Source organism: Nicotiana sylvestris, chromosome 7, assembly GCF_000393655.2.
Source record: "Nicotiana sylvestris chromosome 7, ASM39365v2, whole genome shotgun sequence".
In the NCBI taxonomy this organism is placed as follows: domain Eukaryota; kingdom Viridiplantae; phylum Streptophyta; class Magnoliopsida; order Solanales; family Solanaceae; genus Nicotiana; species Nicotiana sylvestris.
Window position 1 is genome coordinate 64,957,018 of NC_091063.1, and position 22,012 is coordinate 64,979,029.

General features: G+C 37.3%; 1 protein-coding gene across 1 annotated transcript; it reads left to right on the top strand.

Annotated features, from left to right (window-relative positions):
* The first annotated feature begins 1,288 nt into the window (after positions 1–1,288).
* On the top strand, positions 1,289–20,169 carry LOC138873240 (uncharacterized). Its single transcript, XM_070151687.1, has 14 exons — positions 1,289–1,937; positions 6,110–6,346; positions 6,467–6,535; positions 6,602–6,723; positions 6,779–6,877; positions 7,007–7,184; positions 7,550–7,845; positions 13,945–14,161; positions 18,284–18,520; positions 18,641–18,709; positions 18,776–18,897; positions 18,950–19,048; positions 19,295–19,514; positions 19,616–20,169. Exons 1-14 carry the CDS (start codon positions 1,289–1,291, stop codon positions 20,167–20,169), a joined length of 3,168 nt encoding a protein of 1,055 aa, XP_070007788.1.
* The last annotated feature ends 1,843 nt before the right edge of the window (positions 20,170–22,012 follow it).

Here is a 22,012-nt window from a genome sequence, read left to right on the forward strand (position 1 = left end):
CAACTTACAAAGTATGCCAAGTTTTACCGGGAGCAAATAAAGAATAGCTAAGAGTTCTTAGTATTTCTTTTATTTATTATAGGAAGTAATCATGTAAGGTAAAATATTACAAAAGCAAAATAAGGAACATATATCAAGAACAGATCACATCCACAAACACATAAAGCGAGTTGTTTAGGAGTAGAGCTGGCAATGATCTTGACGAGGGGACTTGGGGAGTGGTGGGTGAAAGATGGAGAAAGCTAATAGTTCAGTTAATAAGAGTGAGGAGATAGTACTATTAACACACAGCAGGTAATTAGAAATAATTCAACCTCAATATTCTGATTTGTTCAAGTTGGAAAAATCTAACTTATTTTGTGAAGTATTTTGGAATAAAGTAATGTGTACTTGGCTAATTAATTTGAAAAGCACTTTTAAGCAACAATTTATATTTAACCAAGCTTTTCAAAAAATGCTTTTAAGTATCAAATTACAAATAAAGACAGGAAGAGATTTACTTAATAGTTAATATTATATAAGTATATAAATAGTCACAAATATTTATTAAGTATTAAAGAAATACTTAAGTTTTTATTTTGTTAAGCAGTTAGCCATGTATAGTGTCCCACATCGGGAAGTAGATACCAATGATTATGTAATCACTGTATAAATAGGGCGTTGTACAACACTTTAATTAATTAATAATATTTTCTCTCGTGCTTTCTCACATGGTATCAGAGCTTCGAAGAGAAAAGATCGTTGTGCACCATTCCAACGATATTCGGGAAGAAAGAACTCAGTCATCGTGCAATTTTCCAATGACCAAAGTGACTCGTTGTGTCAAAGTTACTATTTATCAGTGTTGTGAACAAACCAACACCACCACAAGGTCTGTCGTAATCCTGCGACCAAACCCTAGAAAATCCCACCGGAAAACTCACAGCCACGCGCCCTCACATGCCGGGAGAACTCCAAAATGTTTAGTGAGATCTGTGCACGCGTTGGGCGCGTGAGACCACTTACAGCCAGATTCTGACGAACTTCCTTCAGGAAAGCTTACTAGCACAACAATTCCGAGTCGACCAGTTCTATTTCCGACAAATTTCGACAACTTTGGAATTTTCCGGCGATCTACAGTGTTTTCCGTCATGAATAGTATTTTCGGCGTGAAATAGTGTTCTATTTTTCTGCTGTGAATAGTATTTTCCCAGCTATTTTAGTTTTCCCACATGAGTTTCTGATTTCCACTATTTCAAGTTAACCCTACTTTTTTTAGTCAAGATTTTGAGAAATAAATTATAGCGAAATGAGATCCAATATTATGAATGGTTCGATGGTTTCTCTACCGGATTATATTGAGTTCCTTCAGTACAAAGCATGTAAACATACTTCTTCAGGGATAGCTTCCGTTGTTCAAATAGATAGTAGTGTGACTTGTGTCTCCCAATCTTCAACCTCTGAGTCTTGGGTCATTGATTCATGTGCATCTTATCATATTTCTGACAACAAATCTCTTTTCACTGTTATTTTATGTTCTCAATCTCTCCCAATAGTCACAATGGGCAATGGGTCTCAAACCACGACAAGCGAAATAGGTCAAGCAAGTCCACTTCCTTCCTTACCTTTAGATTCAGTTCTTTATGTTCCCGGTAGTATTTTTAATCTTATAGCCATTAGTCGCTTAGTTAAATCACTTAAATGCTCTGATTTATTTCTTGATGACATTGTTTTTATACAGGAACACAGTACAGGGTGGATCATTGGTACCAAGCGTGAATCAGATGGATTTTATTACCTTATCCTTGTAAAATCACATGGACTCACATTTTGTCTTCCTTTAACAACTTGTCTTGTTACTGATTCACCAGATTTATTACATAAATGGTTGGGACATCCCAGTTTATCAAAACTTCAGAAAATGGTACCTGGTTTATCTCACTTGTCCACTCTAGAGTGTGAGTCATGTTAGCTCGGTAAGCATACCCGCTCCCATTTCCCTCGGCGTCTTGATAATCGAGTAGAGTTACCTTTTACCTTAGTCCATTCAGATGTTTGGGGTCCTAGTCGAGTCAGTTCTACCTTGGGATTCCGCTACTTAGTTAGTTTTATTGATGATTATTCTAGGTGCACATGGATATTTTTGATGAAAAATCGATCTGAGTTGTTTCTATTTTCCAGAACTTCCACGTTGAAATTCAAAATCAATTTGGGGTTTCTATCCGCACATTTCATAGTGATAATGCCCTAGAGTATTTGTCTTCCCTATTTCAGCAGTTTATGAACTCTCATGGGATTATTTATCAAATATCTTTTCCGTACACATCTCAACAAAATGGGATAGCTGAAAGAAAGAATAGACTTATTGAAACTGCTCGTACCCTACTCATACAATCTCATATTTCGTTGTATTTTTTTGGCGGATGCAGTTCTTAAATCTTGCTATCTTATAATCGTATGGCATCTTCAGTTGTCTAGAATCAAGTTTCATTTTCTGTCTTGTTTTTCCACTTACCTTTGTTCTCTCTTCCACCCCGTGTCATTGGAAGCACGTGTTTTGTTCATAACCTTACTCCAGGAAAAGATAAGTTAGCTCCTTGTGCTCTTAAGTGCATATTTCTGGGTTACTCGAGAATGCAAAAGGGGTGTCGATGCTATTCTCCTGACCTCCAGCGGTACCTTATGTCTGCTGATGTTACCTTCTTTGAAACCCAACCATACTTCACAGGTCCAGGTAATCACTTAGATATTTCTGAGGTGCTACCAGTTTTATCTTGTGGAGATCCAGTCATGTAACGACCCGACCGGTCGTTTTGAGCTTTTGCATTTTGATCGCCAGTTCTCGGGCATGACTTTCCCTGTGTTATGTATTATTACTGATGTAGATCATTGGTTTTGGTTTTCAGGAAAAAAAATCGGAATGAATTTGAAAGAATAGTTTCAGTTGAAAGCTTTGAATTTGAAAGGTTTGACCAAGAGTTGACTTATATGTAAATGATCTCGGATCGGAATTTTTATGATTTGTCTAGCTCCATTAGGTGATTTATGACTTAGGAGCGCGATCGTAATTGGTTTTGGAGGTCCGATGTGGAATTTGGCTTGAATTGGTGAAAGTAGTATTTTAGCGATTTCCGGTTGATAGGTGAGATTTTGATCCAAGGGTCGGAATGGAATTCCGAGAGTTTGTAGATTCATTATGTGATTTGGGATGTGTTTGCAAAATTTCATGTCATTCAGAAGTGATTTGGTCGGGTTTTTGATCAAATGCGTGTTTCAGAAGTTTTTGGAAAACTTAGGCTTGAATACGATGTGAATTGATGGTTTTGATGTTGTTTGAGGTATTTTGTTGATTGGAAAAAGTTTGAATGATGTTATGGGGTGTGTTGGAATATTTGGTCGGGGTCACATGAGGCTCGGATAAGTTTTGGAAGAGTTTTTGGATGATTTTTGTCGTTTTGAGCATAAGCACGTAATGATCCAAATGTCCATTTTTAGTTCTAGAGATTGAAATTTGATTTCGAGACTTCCGGAATTTTGATAATGAATTATAGGACTGATCTGGAAAGTTTGGTCTAATTTCATCAAGTCCCGATTGGGTTTTTGACGCGAAAGATCTGTTAATTGTTTAACGAGCGAAATGGATATCGCACTAAGCAAACGAGCTCTGAATTGAGTTTCGATTGAAGAACTATGTTCGTATCATTATTTGTGACTCATAGGAACAAGAATCATCGAATTCAGAGTTCGTATGGTGGAGTTAGAGCCTTTTTAGTGAAAATAAATATTGCTGGTACAGAAGGTTTTGGTGTGCACCTTTAGCGACCAGATTTGGCACCTTTAGCGATCGGAAAGGTCTTTTAGCGACCAGAATGGGCTTTATTTATGTTGTTCTATTTTTTTTAGTTCATTTTCACGTTTTTCTTGTGAAAGAACACGGCTTGGGGCGATTTTTGAGCAAGAAATCATGGAAAATCTTGAGGTAAGTCACTTGTAATCATTTCTACTCCATAATATTGAATTATCATCGAATAATCCGACTAGATTACATGTTTTTGAGGATTAAATTGGGAATTTAGGCCTAGGGATATGAAAATAAGATTTGAAGATTTGAGGGTCGAGTTGATGTCCGATTTTGGTAAATTTTATATGTATAGACTCGTGGCGAGATAAGGAATCCGTTGTTGATAATTTTTCTGAATTTCAAGAAGTGGGCCCGGGGCTCGGGTTTTGCCAATTTTCGGGATTTTGATGTTTTTCAGTTATTTTCGATTGGGTATTCTTCCTACAACATAATGTGACATATTCGTTCTGATTTTGGATAGATTCGACGCACGAAGAGGCCAATTCGAGAGGCAAGGGCATAACGAGCTAGACCTTTGGCCATCTTGAGGTGAATAATTGATGTAAATGATGTCCTGAGGGTTTGAAATCCCGGAATTTCACATCGTAACGCTATATTGAGGTGACTTGCATGCCGGATAACGGGTGTGGGGTAGAGCACCATTGGGGATTGTGACTTGGTCCGTCCCGAGAGATGTTTTTACCGTGTTTTCTACTTGAACTAATTTGAGAATCATTCTTACTTAGATTTGATTGTTACATTTGGTCTTCTTGCCAATTATTTAAATCCTTAAGGGATTGATATCACTATTTTCGCATATTTTGCATACCATTTGATCTTAGTCCAAGGTTTTAAATACTGTTTTGCAAACTCAGCCATCTTTCTAAGATTTGAAAACTTAAATGATATTTCTAAATGATATTTCGGGCTGAAAACTATTGTTTTACGAATGCCCAAGGGGATTTTGATGATTTCTGGACTGAGCATGGATCGGGTTGTACGCCACAACAGTGTTACATTGATATTGAGGCGGAGAGCCTGGTTGATTACATTGATATTAAGGCCGAGAGCCTGGTTGATTACATTGATATTGAGGCCGAGAGACTGTGTGATTATACTGATATTGATATGAGGCCTAAGGCCTAGATTTGATGCCACGAGATGGCTTGATATTGCGCTTGGGCTGTAGGAGCCCCTCCGGAGTCTGTACACACCCCCAGTGAGCTCCATCGACGATAAAAAAATATGGATGGCTCGGGATGCACGCCGCAGTGGGTACCAGAGGGTACCGTCATATGCATTGCATTGCACTCATGCATTTATTCCTTATCTGCATTATCTGCCATAATAATTATGTGCTCTTATTTCATTGACTGGTTGCTTCATACTGTTCTGAGCCTCAGAGGCTGATACTATTCTGAGATACTGAGCCCGATGGGCAGATTTCTACTTATTATTTTGATATTGAGCCCGAGGGGCAGATTTCTAATTATTATTTTGATACTGAGCCCGAGGGGCAGATTTCTAATTATTATTTTGATACTTAGCCCGAGGGGTAGATTTCTACTTGTTATTTTGATACTGAGCCCGAGGGGCAGATTTCTACTTGTTGTTTTGATATTTAGCCTGAGGGGCAGATTTCTACTCGTCATTTTACTTCCAAATTACCTGTTTTACTAGTTTAAAAGAAATTTCACATGATGTTTCACTGAATTGTTATTTTAAATGATTTCACTGCTTCTGTATAGAATGTTGTGTGCCTTAACATATTTTCTTACCTTCAGTCATTATTTATATTTATTACTCACTAGGTTAGAGTACTCACATTACTCCCTGCACCATGTGTGAAGGTACAGGTATTCCTGAGGCATAGAGCGAGTTTTCTGCTGTTCAGTTTTCATCGGAGTTATCGAGGTAGCTACATGGCGTTCGCAGACCCGTTTTCTCCCTTATCTTCTGTTATTTATGATATCTTCAGACTTTGTTCCTAATTCCATACTTTGTAGAATTTTAGTAAACTCTGTAGTAGCTCATGACTTGTGACACCCCGGTTAGGGCTGAGTTGGGTTGGATTTTCGTATTTTATCTATACTTTCCGCTATTGGATATTATTAAACCATGTTTATACTATAATTGTGTTAATTAATTGTCTTAAAAGGATGAATTGGGTTGAATGGTTGGCCTTGTCTTCATGAGAGGCGCCATCACGACCAGGTTCGGGAATTGGGTCGTGACAAGTCATTATCTTCCTTTCATGTTCCTCTATAACTCCAACTCCACCACTTACAGCTCCAGTTGCAGCTCCACCTCCTATATCTCTAGTTCCACTACCTATAGCTCCAGTTCCACGACCTATAACTCAAGTTCCACCACCTAGTCCAGTTCAACCTTTTGCAGCTCCACAACTCTTGACTTATCATCGTTGTCCATGTCTAGCATCAAGCCCAAGTGATTCACGTCCTACATCAGATATTGCACCTACTGCGGACTTGTCTCCTCTTAGTCAACCAATCGCACTCTGCAAAGGTATATGATCCACTCTTAATCCTAATCCTCATTATGTCGGTTTAAGTTATCATCGTTTGTCATCACCTTATTATACTTTTATATCATCTTTGTCCACTGTTTCTATTCCTAAGTCTACAGGTGAGGCACTATCTCATCCAGGATGGCGACAAGCTATATTTGATGAGATGTCTGCTTTATATGAAAGTGGCACTTAGGAGCTTGTTCCTCTTCCTTCAGATAAGTCTACTATTGGTTGTCAATGGGTTTATGCAGTCAAAGTCGACCCGGATGGCCAGGTTGATCGGCTTAAGGCTCGTCTTATGGCAAAAGGATACACTCAGATTTTTGGGCTTGATTATAGTGAAACTTTCACTCCCGTGGCTAAAGTAGCATCTGTTCGTCTTTTTTTTTTTGTCCATGGCTACTGTGCATCATTGGCCTCTTTTTTAGTTGGACATTAAGAATATTTTTCTCTATGGTGATCTTGAGGAAGAAGTTTATATGGAGCAACCACCTGGTTTTATTGCATATGGGGAGTCTAGTGGTCTTGTATGCCAATTGCGCAGTTCATTATATGGTTTGAAACAATCTCCTCGAGCTTGGTTTGGTAAGTTCAACACAGTTATTTGAGAGTTCAGCATGATTCGTGGTGAAGCTGATCACTCTGTATTTTATCAGTATTTTGATCCTAATCTGTGTATTTATCTGGTGGTTTGTGTTGATGATATTGTAATTACTGGCAATGATCAGGATGGTATTACTAATCTGAAGCAACATCTCTTTCAACACTTCCAGAATAAGGATCTGGGCAGATTAAAGTATTTTCTAGGTATTGAGATCGTTCAGTCTAGCTCAGGTATTGTTATTTCACAGTGGAAGTATGCCTTAGACATTCTTGAGGAGACTTGAATGATGGAATGCAGATCTATTGACACTCCTATGGAACCGAATGCTAAGCTTATGCTTGGACAGGGGGAGCCTCTTAGAGATCCTACGAGATATATGAGGTTGGGTGGCAAATTGAACTACCTCACACTGATAGACCTGACATTTCTTTTCCGGTGAGTGTTGTAAGTCAGTTTATGGATTCTCCCTCCGATAGTTACTGAGATGCAGTTGTTCGCATTCTTCGTTATATAAAGTCAGCTCTAGCCAAAGGATTACTATTCGAGGATCAAGGCCATGAGCTGATTGTTGGTTACACAGATGCTGATTAGACAGGATCACCTTCTGATAGACGTTCTACATCTGGATATTGTGTTCTAGTTGGAGGTAATTTGGTATCTTGGAAGAGCAAAAAACAGAATATAGTTGCTCGATCTAATGCCCTAACCGAATATCGGGCCATGGCTATGGCAACTTGTGAGTTAGTTTGGGTCCAACAGTTGCTCAAGGAGTTGAAGTTCGGAGAAATCAGCAAGATGGAACTGATGTGTAATAATCAAGCTACTCTTCATATTGCGTCAAATCCGGTGTTCCATGAGAGGACTAAACACATTGAGATCGACTGTCACTTTGTCAGAGAAAAGATACTCTTAGGAGATATTGTTACAAAGTTTGCGAAGTCGAATGATCAGCTAACAGATATTTTCACTAAGTCTCTTATTGGTTCCCGTATTAGTTATATCTGTAACAAACTTGGTACATATGATTTATATGTACCAGCTTGAGGGGGAGTGTTGAGTAGTTAGTCATGTATAGTGTCCCACATCGGGAAGTAGATACCAATAATTATGTAATCATTGTATATAAATAGGGCATTGTACAACACTTTAATTAATTAATAATATTTTCTCCCGTGCTTTCTCACATATTTTATTTAATTAAAATGTAAAAAGTAAAATTGAAAAGTACTTTATTCTTTCAATATGATTTAAATATATCAAAATATATTCAATAAATATAACATTCACCCCAAAAGTTATTTTATAAATTACTTACTCCCTTCGTTCATTTTAGTTGTCCACTTTTAACTTTGCACTCCCTAGCTTAGAATTTTTCCTTGAGTAATGGGCATTCTTCTTCAAGCCTTTAACTTAACTGCTCCCGGTCATGGTTTTTCATCATTCGTTGCCTTGGCCTGAGCTCCATCTGCAACTTTTGGCGCATTTCCTGCGACAACAATAAGATGTAAGAGATCAAAATAACGTGTTTTATCCTTCAGAGCATGATCAATCGCTGCTAAAAACAGGGCAAAAATCGACCATTAAAACTGACCAATATTGGTCGATAATTGACAAAAACTGACCGACCGATTTCAGTCGGTCAATTAAATTCCACGACTGACCACAAAAAAAACCTATCAAAATCGGTCGGTTTTTTAAATTATGTAATTAAAAATGCACAATTTGGGAATCAAATCGGTGCCTGTATTATGGCTACTATTCTACCACTAGTATCCTTTTTGGTTTAATACTTTTTTTATTTTATTTATACTCTTTACTTGCATTTTCGCGCGAAAATAACCAATCGATTTTGTTCGGTTTTGTTAAAAAAATAAAATTACCAACCGAAATCGATCGATTTTTAAAAATGATCGACCAAAATAACCGACCGATTTCAGTATCGGTCGGTTTTCTAATAAACGTTAAGGTAAAGCGTGGTTCAAAACCGCATTTCACATATTTTGGTCACTATATTTTTTTTCACCTAAAAAAGTATTTTGAGTCCAAAAAGATAACATTTCGGTTCCAGACTCGCTAAATATACCAAGAAGTATCATCCATCCTCTCTTTTTCCCTAGCTTAGAATTTTTCCTTGAGTAATGGGCATTCTTCTTCAAGCCTTTAACTTAACTGCCCCCGGTCATGGTTTTTCATCATTCGTTGCCTTGGCCTGAGCTACATCTACAACTTTTGGCGCATTTCGTGCGACAACTATAAGATGTAAGAGATCAAAATAACGTGTTTTATCCTTCAGAGCATGATCAATCGCTGCTAAAAATAGGGCAAAAATCGACCATTAAAACTGACCAATATTGGTCGATAATTGACAAAAACCAACCGACCGATTTCAGTCGGTCAATTAATTCCACGACTGACCACAAAAAAAAAACTATCGAAATCGGTCGGTTTTTAAAATTATGTAATTAAAAATGCACAATTTGGGAATCAAATCGGTGCCTGTATTATGGCTACTATTATACTACTAGTATCCTTTTTGGTTTAATACTTTCTTTTATTTTATTTATACTCTTTACTTGCATTTTCGCGCGAAAATAGCCGATCAATTTGGGTCGATTTTGTTAAAAAAATAAAATTACCAACCGAAATCAATCGAATTTTAAAAATGATCGACCAAAATAACTGACCGATTTCAGTATCGGTCGGTTTTCTAATAATATATTTTATTATTTTATATAAAAACGCAGTTTTGAAACACGTTTTTACCTTAACACGTTTGGCACGTTAAGGTAAAACATGGTTCAAAACCGCATTTTACATATTTTGGTCAATATATTTTTTTCCACCTAAAAAAGTATTTTGAGTCCAAAAAGATAACATTTCGGTTCCGGACTCGCTAAATATACCAAGAAGTATCATCCATCCTCTCTTTTTCCCTAGCTTAGAATTTTTCCTTGAGTGATGGGCATTCTTCTTCAAGCCTTTAACTTAACTACCCCCGGTCATGGTTTTTCATCATTCGTTGCCTTGGCCTAAGCTCCATCTGCAACTTTTGGCGCATTTCCTGCGACAACTATAAGATGTAAGAGATCAAAATAACGTGTTTTATCCTTCAGAGCATGATCAATCGCTGCTAAAAACAGGGCAAAAATCGACCATTAAAACTGACCAATATTGGTCGATAATTGACAAAAACCGCCCGACCGATTTCAGTCGGTCAATTAAATTCCACGACTGACCACAAAAAAAAAACTTATCGAAATCGGTCGGTTTTTTAAATTATGTAATTAAAAATGCACAATTTAGGAATCAAATCGGTGCCTGTATTATGGCTACTATTCTACCACTAGTATCCTTTTTGGTTTAATACTTTCTTTTATTTTATTTATACTCTTTACTTGCATTTTCGCGCGAAAATAACCGAACGATTTTTGTCGGTTTTGTTAAAAAAATAAAATTACCAACCGAAATCGATCGATTTTTAAAAATGATCGACCAAAATAACCAACCGATTTCAGTATCGGTCGGTTTTCTAATAATAATTTTAATTATTTTATATAAAACGCAGTTTTGAAACACGTTTTTAACTTAACGCTTTTGGCACGTTAAGGTAAAACGTGGTTCAAAACCGTATTTTACATATTTTGGTCACTATATATTTTTCCACCTAAAAAAGTATTTTGAGTCCAAAAAGATAACATTTCGATTCCGGACTCGCTAAATATACCAAGAAGTATTATCCATCCTCTCTTTTTCCCTAGCTTAGAATTTTTCCTTGAGTAATGGGCATTCTTCTTCAAGCCTTTAACTTAACTACCCCCGGTCATGGTTTTTCATCATTCGTTGCCTTGGCCTGAGCTCCATCTGCAACTTTTGGCGCATTTCCTGCGACAACTATAAGATGTAAGAGATCAAAATAACGTGTTTTCTCCTTCAGAGCATGATCAATCGCTGCTAAAAACAGGGCAAAAATCGACCATTAAAACTGACCAATATTGGTCGATAATTGACAAAAACCGCCCGACCGATTTCAGTCGGTCAATTAAATTCCACGACTGACCACAAAAAAAAAACTTATCGAAATCGGTCGGTTTTTTAAATTATGTAATTAAAAATGCACAATTTAGGAATCAAATCGGTGCCTGTATTATGGCTACTATTCTACCACTAGTATCCTTTTTGGTTTAATACTTTCTTTTATTTTATTTATACTCTTTACTTGCATTTTCGCGCGAAAATAACCGAACGATTTTTGTCGGTTTTGTTAAAAAAATAAAATTACCAACCGAAATCGATCGATTTTTAAAAATGATCGACCAAAATAACCGACCGATTTCAGTATCGGTCGGTTTTCTAATAATAATTTTAATTATTTTATATAAAACGCAGTTTTGAAACACGTTTTTAACTTAACGCTTTTGGCACGTTAAGGTAAAACGTGGTTCAAAACCGTATTTTACATATTTTGGTCACTATATATTTTTCCACCTAAAAAAGTATTTTGAGTCCAAAAAGATAACATTTCGATTCCGGACTCGCTAAATATACCAAGAAGTATTATCCATCCTCTCTTTTTCCCTAGCTTAGAATTTTTCCTTGAGTAATGGGCATTCTTCTTCAAGCCTTTAACTTAACTACCCCCGGTCATGGTTTTTCATCATTCGTTGCCTTGGCCTGAGCTCCATCTGCAACTTTTGGCGCATTTCCTGCGACAACTATAAGATGTAAGAGATCAAAATAACGTGTTTTATCCTTCAGAGCATGATCAATCGCTGCTAAAAACAGGGCAAAAATCGACCATTAAAACTGACCAATATTGGTCGATAATTGACAAAAACCGCCCGACCGATTTCAGTCGGTCAATTAAATTCCACGACTGACCACAAAAAAAACCTATCGAAATCGGTCGATTTTTTAAATTCTGTAATTAAAAATGCACAATTTGGGAATCAAATCGGTGTCTGTATTATGGTTACTATTCTACCACTAGTATCCGTTTTGGTTTAATACTTTCTTTTATTTTATTTATACTCTTTACTTGCATTTTTGCGCGAAAATAACCGATCGATTTTGGTCGGTTTTGTTAAAAAAATAAAATTACCAACCAAAATCGATCGATTTTTAAAAATGATCGACCAAAATAATTGACCGATTTCAGTATCGGTCGGTTTTCTAATATTAATTTTAATTATTTTAAATAAAAAACCGACCAAAGTTGGCCAGTCCTGCATTTTGGCGCAAAAAAGAAAAACCAACCAAATTCTGCCGGTTTTATAATATTATTTGAATTATATATATATTTTAAATAATCAGCCTACTTTGGTAGGTTTTTTGGTCAATTTTTTAATCGATCGACGGTCGACTGCAGTCGATTTTTGCCGAATTTTTTGTAGTGAATGCAACAAGATGGAGTTAACATCATGGTCTATGCTAACAGTTAATAATATAGGTGTCCTCGACTGTTTTCTTCATTGTTTTGAACGGTGGGCTAGATACACAAAGGGTACAATTCCTGCTTTACCTCCCTTGGTACTTCGCTTGGAAATTTGATATTGTTGCATGATTTGCTCCAATTCTTGTTCGGCTTCTTGGAGGGATCTTACCTTGAGTCGCTCCATCTCCAACTTCCTTTGTTTCAGCCAGTCGAAATGACTTTTTATAAGATAGATGTAAGTGACACCTGCAGAACCTATCAACTAAAAACAAACAAAAAATTACGTAATAAATACGTATCATAGTTGTTTGATTCAAAAGATATCAAAACCTTATTGAATAAATCAATCATCGATGAAGGGGGTAAATCTTAGTCAGACATAATTAATTCCATATCGAGAAGCTAAGAGTAAGGATAGCATATGGGATGAGAGGAATATGAATGATCTTATTAAGATTCAATGTGGTATTTCTCATCAATCGATGAGAAAGTAGGTTTACATATTGTTCTAGAAGCCATCTTCTATCTCTAGAACACACGAAGAGAGCTTTTCATTTTTTAGAGAGAGGTAGGAGGAGCAGCCCCCTCTATTGAAAGTTTTCCTTGGCTATATATAATCAAGACACCTTTGCCCTTTGCTTGACTCGACGTCCTCTTGCCACCAATGTGTCTTGGTCATGATTTTAGGCGCCACTCTTTCCGACTCGTCGGATGTCGGAGAGGAGAAATGTAGTGGGCTCTATTAACTTTGATTGCCCGGTTAATTAGGCAGGGCGTCGGTCGAATTGGTCGTGACGGTAAGATTTTGACCAATACAATAGTCCCTTTGAAAATAAGCATGCATCCAGTAAATGTCGTTGTTTGCTAGACTTTGAAAGTAAATTAATATCAACGATAAGCGAATGAGCTCTATTTCCGACAAATTTCGACAACTTTGGAATTTTCCGGCGATCTACAGTGTTTTCCGGCATGAATAATATTTTCGGCGTGAAATAGTGTTCTATTTTTCTGCTGTGAATAGTATTTTCCCAGCTATTTTAGTTTTCCCACATGAGTTTCTGATTTCCACTATTTCAAGTTAACCATACTTTTTTTAGTCAAGATTTTGAGAAATAAATTATAGCGAAATGGGATCCAATAGTATGAATGGTTCGATGGTTTCTCTACCGGATTATATTGAGTTCCTTCAGTACAAAGCATGTAAACATACATCTTCAGGGATAGCTTCCGTTGTTCAAATATATAGTAGTGTGACTTGTGTCTCCCAATCTTCAACCTCTGAGTCTTGGGTCATTGATTCATGTGCATCTTATCATATTTCTGACAACAAATCTCTTTTCACTGCTATTTTATGTTCTCAATCTCTCCCAACAATCACAATGGGCAACGGGTCTCAAACCACGACAACCGAAATAGGTCAAGCAAGTCCACTTCCTTCCTTACCATTAGATTCAGTTCTTTATGTTCCCGGTAGTATTTTTAATCTTATAACCATTAGTCGCTTAGTTAAATCACTTAAATGCTCTGATTTATTTCTTGATGACATTGTTTTTATACAGGAACACAGTACAGGGTGGATCATTGGTACCAAGCGTGAATCAGATGGATTTTATTACCTTATCCTTGCAAAATCAGATGGACCCATATTTTGTCTTCCTTTAACAACTTGTCTTGTTACCGATTCACCAGATTTATTACATAAACGGTTGGGACATCCCAGTTTATCAAAACTTCAGAAAATAGTACCTGGTTTATCTCACTTGTCCACTCTAGAGTGTGAGTCATGTTAGCTCAGTAAGCATACCCGCTCCCATTTCCCTCGGCGTCTTGATAATCGAGTAGAGTTACCTTTTACCTTAGTCCATTCAGATGTTTGGGGTCCTAGTTGGGTCAGTTCTACCTTGGGATTCCTCTACTTAGTCAGTTTTATTGATGATTATTCTAGGTGCACATGGATATTTTTGATGAAAAATCGATCTGAGTTGTTTCTATTTTCCAGAACTTCCACGTTGAAATTCAAAATCAATTTGGGGTTTCTATCCGCACATTTCATAGTGATAATGCCCTAGAGTATTTGTCTTCCCTATTTCAGCAGTTTATGAACTCTCATGGGATTATTTATCAAATATCTTTTCCGTATACATCTCAACAAAATGGAATAGCTGAAAGAAAGAATAGACTTATTGAAACTGCTCGTACCCTACTCATACAATCTCATATTTCGTTGTATTTTTTTGGCGGATGCAGTTCTTAAATCTTGCTATCTTATTAATCGTATGTCATCTTCAGTTGTCTAGAATCAAGTTTCATTTTCTGTCTTGTTTTTCCACTTACCTTTGTTCTCTCTTCCACCCCGTGTCTTTGGAAGCACGTGTTTTGTTCATAACCTTACTCTAGGAAAAGATAAGTTAGCTCCTTGTGCTCTTAAGTGCATATTTCTGGGTTACTCGAGAATGCAAAAGGGGTGTCGATGCTATTCTCCTGACCTCCAGCGGTACCTTATGTCTGCTGATGTTACATTCTTTGAAACCCAACCATACTTCACAGGTCCAGGTAATCACATAGATATTTCTGAGGTGCTACCAGTTTTATCTTGTGGAGATCCAGTCATGTAACGACCCGACCGGTCGTTTTGAGCTTTTGCATTTTGATCGCCAGTTCTCGGGCATGACTTTCCCTGTGTTATGTATTATTACTGATGTAGATCATTGGTTTTGGTTTTCAGGAAAAAAAATCGGAATGAATTTGAAAGAATAGTCTCAGTTGAAAGCTTTGAATTTGAAAGGTTTGACCAAGAGTTGACTTATGTGTAAATGATCTCAGATTGGAATTTTTATGATTTGTCTAGCTCCATTAGGTGATTTATGACTTAGGAGCGCGATCGTAATTGGTTTTGGAGGTCCGATGTGGAATTTGGCTTGAATTGGTGAAAGTAGTATTTTAGCGATTTCCGGTTGATAGGTGAGATTTTGATCCAAGGGTCGGAATGAAATTCCGAGAATTTGTAGCTTCATTATGTGATTTGGGATGTGTTTGCAAAATTTCATGTCATTCAGAAGTGATTTGGTCGGGTTTTTGATCAAATGCGTGTTTCGGAAGTTTTTGGAAAACTTAGGCTTGAATACGATGTGAATTGATGGTTTTGATGTTGTTTGAGGTATTTTGTTGATTGGAAAAAGTTTGAATGATGTTATGGGGTGTGTTGGCATGTTTGGTCGGGGTCACATGAGGCTCGGATAAGTTATGGAAGAGTTTTTGGATGATTTTTGCCGTTTTGAGCATAAGCACGTAATGATCCAAATGTCCATTTTTAGTTCTAGAGATTGAAATTTGATTTCGAGACTTCCGAAATTTTGATAATGAATTATAGGACTGATCTGGAAAGTTTGGTCTAATTTCATCAAGTCGCGATTGGGTTTTTGACGCGAAAGATCTGTTAATTGTTTAACGAGTGAAATGGATATCGCACTAAGCAAACGAGCTCTGAATTGAGTTTCGATTGAAGGACTATGTTCGTATCATTATTTGTAACTCATAGGAACAAGAATCATCGAATTCAGAGTTCGTATGGTGGAGTTAGAGCCTTTTTAGTGAAAATAAATATTGCTGGTGCAGAAGGTTTTGGTGTGCAGCTTTAGCGACCAGATTTGGCACCTTTAGCGATCGGAAAGGTCTTTTAGCGACCAGAATGGGCTTTATTTGAATTGTTATATTTTTTTTAGCTCATTTTCACGTTTTTCTTGTGAAAGAACACGGCTTGGGGCGATTTTTGAGCAAGAAATCATAGAAAATCTTGAGGTAAGTCACTTGTGATCATTTCTACTCCATAATATTGAATTATCATCGAATAATCCGACTAGATTACATGTTTTTGAGGAGTAAATTGGGGATTTAGGCCTAGGGATTTGAAAATAAGATTTGAAGATTTGAGGGTCGAGTTGATGTCCGATTTTGGTAAATTTTATATGTATAGACTCGTGGCGAGATAAGGAATCCGTTGTTGATAATTTTTCTGAATTTCAAGAAGTGGGCCCGGGGCTCGGGTTTTGCCAATTTTCGGGATTTTGATGTTTTTCAGTTATTTTAGATTGGGTATTCTTCCTACAACATAATGTGACATATTCGTTCTGATTTTGGATAGATTCGACGCACGAAGAGGCCAATTCGAGAGGCAAGGGCATAACGAGCTAGACTTTTGGCCATCTTGAGGTGAATAATTGATGTAAATGATGTCCTGAGGGTTTGAAATCCTGGAATTTCACATCGTAACGCTATATTGAGGTGACTTGCACGCCGGATAACGGGCGTGGGGTAGAGTACCATCGGGGATTGTGACTTGGTCCGTCCCGAGAGATGTTTTTACCGTGTTTTCTACTTGAACTAAATTGAGAATCATCCTTACTTAGATTTGATTGTTACATTTGGGCTTCTTGCCAATTATTTGAATCCTTCAGGGATTGATATCACTGTTTTCGCATATTTTGCATATCATTTGATCTCAGTCCAAGGTTTTAAATACTGTTTTGCAAACTCAGCCATCTTTCTAAGATTTGAAAACTTAAATGATATTTCTGGCTGAGAACTATTGTTTTACGAATGCCCAAGGGGATTATGATGATTTTCTGGACTGAGCATGGATCGGGCTGTACGCCGCAACAGTGTTATATTGATATTGAGGCGGAGAGCCTGGTTGATTACATTGATATTGAGGCCGAGAGCCTGGTTGATTACATTGATATTGAGGCCGAGAGCCTGGGTGATTATACTGATATTGATATGAGGCCGAGGGCCTAGATTTGATGCCACGAGATGGCTTGATATTGCGCTTGGGCTGTAGGAGCCCCTCCGGAGTCTGTACACACCCCCAGTGAGCGCCGTCGACGATAAATAAATATGGATGGCTCGGGCTGCACGCCGCAGTGGGTACCAGAGGGTACCGTCATATGCATTGCATTGCACTCATGCATTTATTCCTTATCTGCATTATCTGCCATAATAATTATGTGCTCTTATTTCATTGACTGGTTGCTTCATACTGTTCTGAGCCTGAGAGGCTGATACTATTCTGAGATACTGAGCCCGATGGGCAGATTTCTACTTATTATTTTGATACTGATCCCGAGGGGCAGATTTCTAATTATTATTTTGATATTGAGCCCGAGGGGTAGATTTCTACTTGTTATTTTGATACTGAGCCCGAGGGGCAGATTTCTACTTGTTGTTTTGATATTTAGCCCGAGGGGCAGATTTCTACTCGTCATTTTACTTCCAAATGACCTGTTTTACTGGTTTAAAAGAAATTTCACATGATGTTTCACTAAATTGTTATTTTAAATGATTTCACTGCTTCTGTATAGAATGTTGTGTGCCTTAACGTGTTTTTTTACCTTCAGTCATTATTTATATTTATTACTCACTGGGTCAGAGTACTCACATTACTCCCTGCACCATGTGTGAAGGTACAGGTATTCCTGAGGCATAGAGCGAGTTTTCTGCTGTTCAGTTTTCATCGGTGTTATCGAGGTAGCTACATGGCGTTCGCAGACCCGTTTTCTCCCTTATCTTCTGTTATTTATGATATCTTCAGACTTTGTTCCTAATTCCATACTTTGTAGAATTTTAGTAAACTCTGTAGTAGCTCATGACTTGTGACACCCCGATTAGGGCTGAGTTGGGTTGGATTTCCGTATTTTATCTATACTTTCCGCTGTTGGATATTATTAAACCATGTTTATACTATAATTGTGTTAATTAATTGTCTTAAAAGGATGGATTGGGTTGAATGGTTGGCCTTGTCTTCATGAGAGGCGCCATCACGACCAGGTTCGGGAATTGGGTCATGACAAGTCATTATCTTCCTTTCATGTTCCTCTATAACTCCAACTCCACCACTTACAGCTCCAGTTGCAGCTCCACCTCCTATATCTATAGTTCCACTACCTATAGCTCCAGTTCCACGACCTATAACTCAAGTTCCACCACCTAGTCCAGTTCAACCTTTTGCAGCTCCACAACTCTTGACTTATCATCGTTGTCCATGTCTAGCATCAAGCCCAAGTGATTCACGTCCTACATCAGATACTGCACCTACTTCGGACTTGTCTCCTCTTAGTCAACCAATCGCACTCCACAAAGGTATATGATCCACTCTTAATCCTAATCCTCATTATGTCGGTTTAAGTTATCATCGTTTGTCATCACCTTATTATACTTTTATATCATCTTTGTCCACTGTTTCTATTCCTAAGTCTACAGGTGAGGCACTATCTCATCCAGGATGGCGACAAGCTATATTTGATGAGCTGTCTGCTTTATATGCAAGTGGCACTTAGGAGCTTGTTCCTCTTCCTTCAGATAAGTCTACTGTTGGTTGTCAATGGGTTTATGCAGTCAAAGTCGACCCGGATGGCCAGGTTGATCGGCTTAAGGCTCGTCTTATGGCAAAAGGATACACTCAAATTTTTGGGCTTGATTATAGTGAAACTTTCACTCCCGTGGCTAAAGTAGCATCTGTTCGTCTTTTTTTTGTCCATGGCTACTGTGCATCATTGGCCTCTTTATTAGTTGGACATTAAGAATATTTTTAAATATGGTGATCTTGAGGAAGACATTTATATCGAGCAACCACCTGGTTTTATTGCATATGGGGAGTCTAGTGGTCATGTATGCCAATTGCGCAGTTTATTATATGGTTTGAAACAATCTCCTCGAGCTTGGTTTGGTAAGTTCAACACAGTTATTTGAGAGTTCAGCATGATTCGTGGTGAAGTTGATCACTCTGTATTTTATCAGTATTTTGCTCCTAATCTGTGTATTTATCTGGTGGTTTGTGTTGATGATATTGTAATTACTGGCAATGATCAGGATGGTATTACTAATCTTAAGTAACATCTCTTTCAACACTTCCAGAATAAGGATCTGGGCAGATTAAAGTATTTTCTAGGTATTGAGATCGTTCAGTCTAGCTCAGGTATTGTTATTTCACAGTGGAAGTATGCCTTAGACATTCTTGAGGAGACTGGAATGATGGAATGCAGATCTATTGACACTCCTATGGAACCGAATGCTAAGCTTATGCTTGGACAGGGGGAGCCTCTTAGAGATCCTACGAGATATATGAGGTTGGGTGGCAAATTGAACTACCTCACACTGATAGACCTGACATTTCTTTTCCGGTGAGTGTTGTAAGTCAGTTTATGGATTCTCCCTCCGATAGTTACTGAGATGCAGTTGTTCGCATTCTTCGTTATATAAAGTCAGCTCCAGGCAAAGGATTACTATTCGAGGATCGAGGCCATGAGCTGATTGTTGGGTACACAGATGCTGATTGGACAGGATCACCATCTGATAGACGTTCTACATCTGGATATTGTATTCTAGTTGGAGGTAATTTGGTCTCTTGGAAGAGCAAAAAACAGAATATAGTTGCTCGATCTAACGCCCTAACCGAATATCGGGCCATGGCTATGGCAACTTGTGAGTTAGTTTGGGTCCAACAGTTGCTCAAGGAGTTGAAGTTCGGAGAAATCAGCAAGATGGAACTGATGTGTAATAATCAAGCTACTCTTCATATTGCGTCAAATCCGGTGTTCCATGAGAGGACTAAACACATTGAGTTCATCTGTCACTTTGTTAGAGAAAAGATACTCTTAGGAGATATTGTTACAAAGTTTGCGAAGTCGAATGATCAGCTAGCAGATATTTTCACTAAGTCTCTTATTGGTTCCCGTATTAGTTATATCTGTAACAAACTTGGTACATATGATTTATATGTACCAGCTTGAGGGGGAGTGTTGAGTAGTTAGTCATGTATAGTGTCCCACATCGGGAAGTAGATACCAATAATTATGTAATCATTGTATATAAATAGGGCATTGTACAACACTTTAATTAATTAATAATATTTTCTCCCGTGCTTTCTCACATATTTTATTTAATTAAATTGTAAAAAGTAAAATTGAAAAGTACTTTATTCTTTCAATATGATTTAAATATATCAAAATATATTCAATAAATATAACATTCACCCTAAAAGTTATTTTATATATTACTTACTTCCTTCGTTCATTTTAGTTGTCCACTTTTAACTTTGCACTCCCTAGCTTAGAATTTTTCCTTGAGTAATGGGCATTCTTCTTCAAGCCTTTAACTTAACTGCTCCCGGTCATGGTTTTTCATCATTCGTTGCCTTGGCCTAAGCTCCATCTGCAACTTTTGGCGCATTTCCTGCGACAACAATAAGATGTAAGAGATCAAAATAACGTGTTTTATCCTTCAGAACATGATCAATCGCTGCTAAAAACAGGGTAAAAATCGACCATTAAAACTGACCAATATTGGTCGATAATTGACAAAAACCGACCGACCGATTTCAGTCGGTCAATTAAATTCCACGACTGACCACAAAAAAAACCTATCGAAATCGGTCGGTTTTTTAAATTATGTAATTAAAAATGCACAATTTGGGAATCAAATCGGTGCCTGTATTATGGCTACTATTCTACCACTAGTATCCTTTTTGGTTTAGTACTTTCTTTTATTTTATTTATACTCTTTACTTGCATTTTCGCGCGAAAATAACCGATCGATTTTGGTCGGTTTTGTTAAAAAAATAAAATTACCAACCGAAATCGATCGATTTTTAAAAATGATCGACCAAAATAACCGACCGATTTCAGTATCGGTCGGTTTTCTAATAAACGTTAAGGTAAAGCGTGGTTCAAAACCGCATTTTACATATATTTTGGTCACTATATTTTTTTTCCACCTAAAAAAGTATTTTGAGTCCAAAAAGATAACATTTTGGTTCCGGACTCGCTAAATATACCAAGAAGTATCATCCATCCTCTCTTTTTCCCTAACTTAGAATTTTTCCTTGAGTAATGGGCATTCTTCTTCAAGCCTTTAACTTAATTGCCCCCGGTCATGGTTTTTCATCATTCGTTGCCTTGGCCTGAGCTACATCTACAACTTTTGGCGCATTTCGTGCGACAACTATAAGATGTAAGAGATCAAAATAACGTGTTTTATCCTTCAGAGCATGATCAATCGCTGCTAAAAATAGGGCAAAAATCGACCATTAAAACTGACCAATATTGGTCGATAATTGACAAAAACCAACCGACCGATTTCAGTCGGTCAATTAATTCCACGACTGACCACAAAAAAAAATTATCGAAATCGGTCGGTTTTTAAAATTATGTAATTAAAAATGCACAATTTGGGAATCAAATCGGTGCCTGTATTATGGCTACTATTCTACCATTAGTATCCTTTTTGGTTTAATACTTTCTTTTTTTATTTATACTCTTTACTTGCATTTTCGCACGAAAATAGCCGATCAATTTTGGTCGATTTTGTTAAAAAAATAAAATTACCAACCGAAATCGATCGAATTTTAAAAATGATCGACCAAAATAACCGACCGATTTCAGTATCGGTCGGTTTTCTAATAATATATTTTATTATTTTATATAAAAACGCAGTTTTGAAACACGTTTTTACCTTAACACGTTTGGCACGTTAAGGTAAAACGTGGTTCAAAACCGCATTTTACATATTTTGGTCAATATATTTTTTTCCACCTAAAAAAGTATTTTGAGTCCAAAAAGATAACATTTCGGTTCC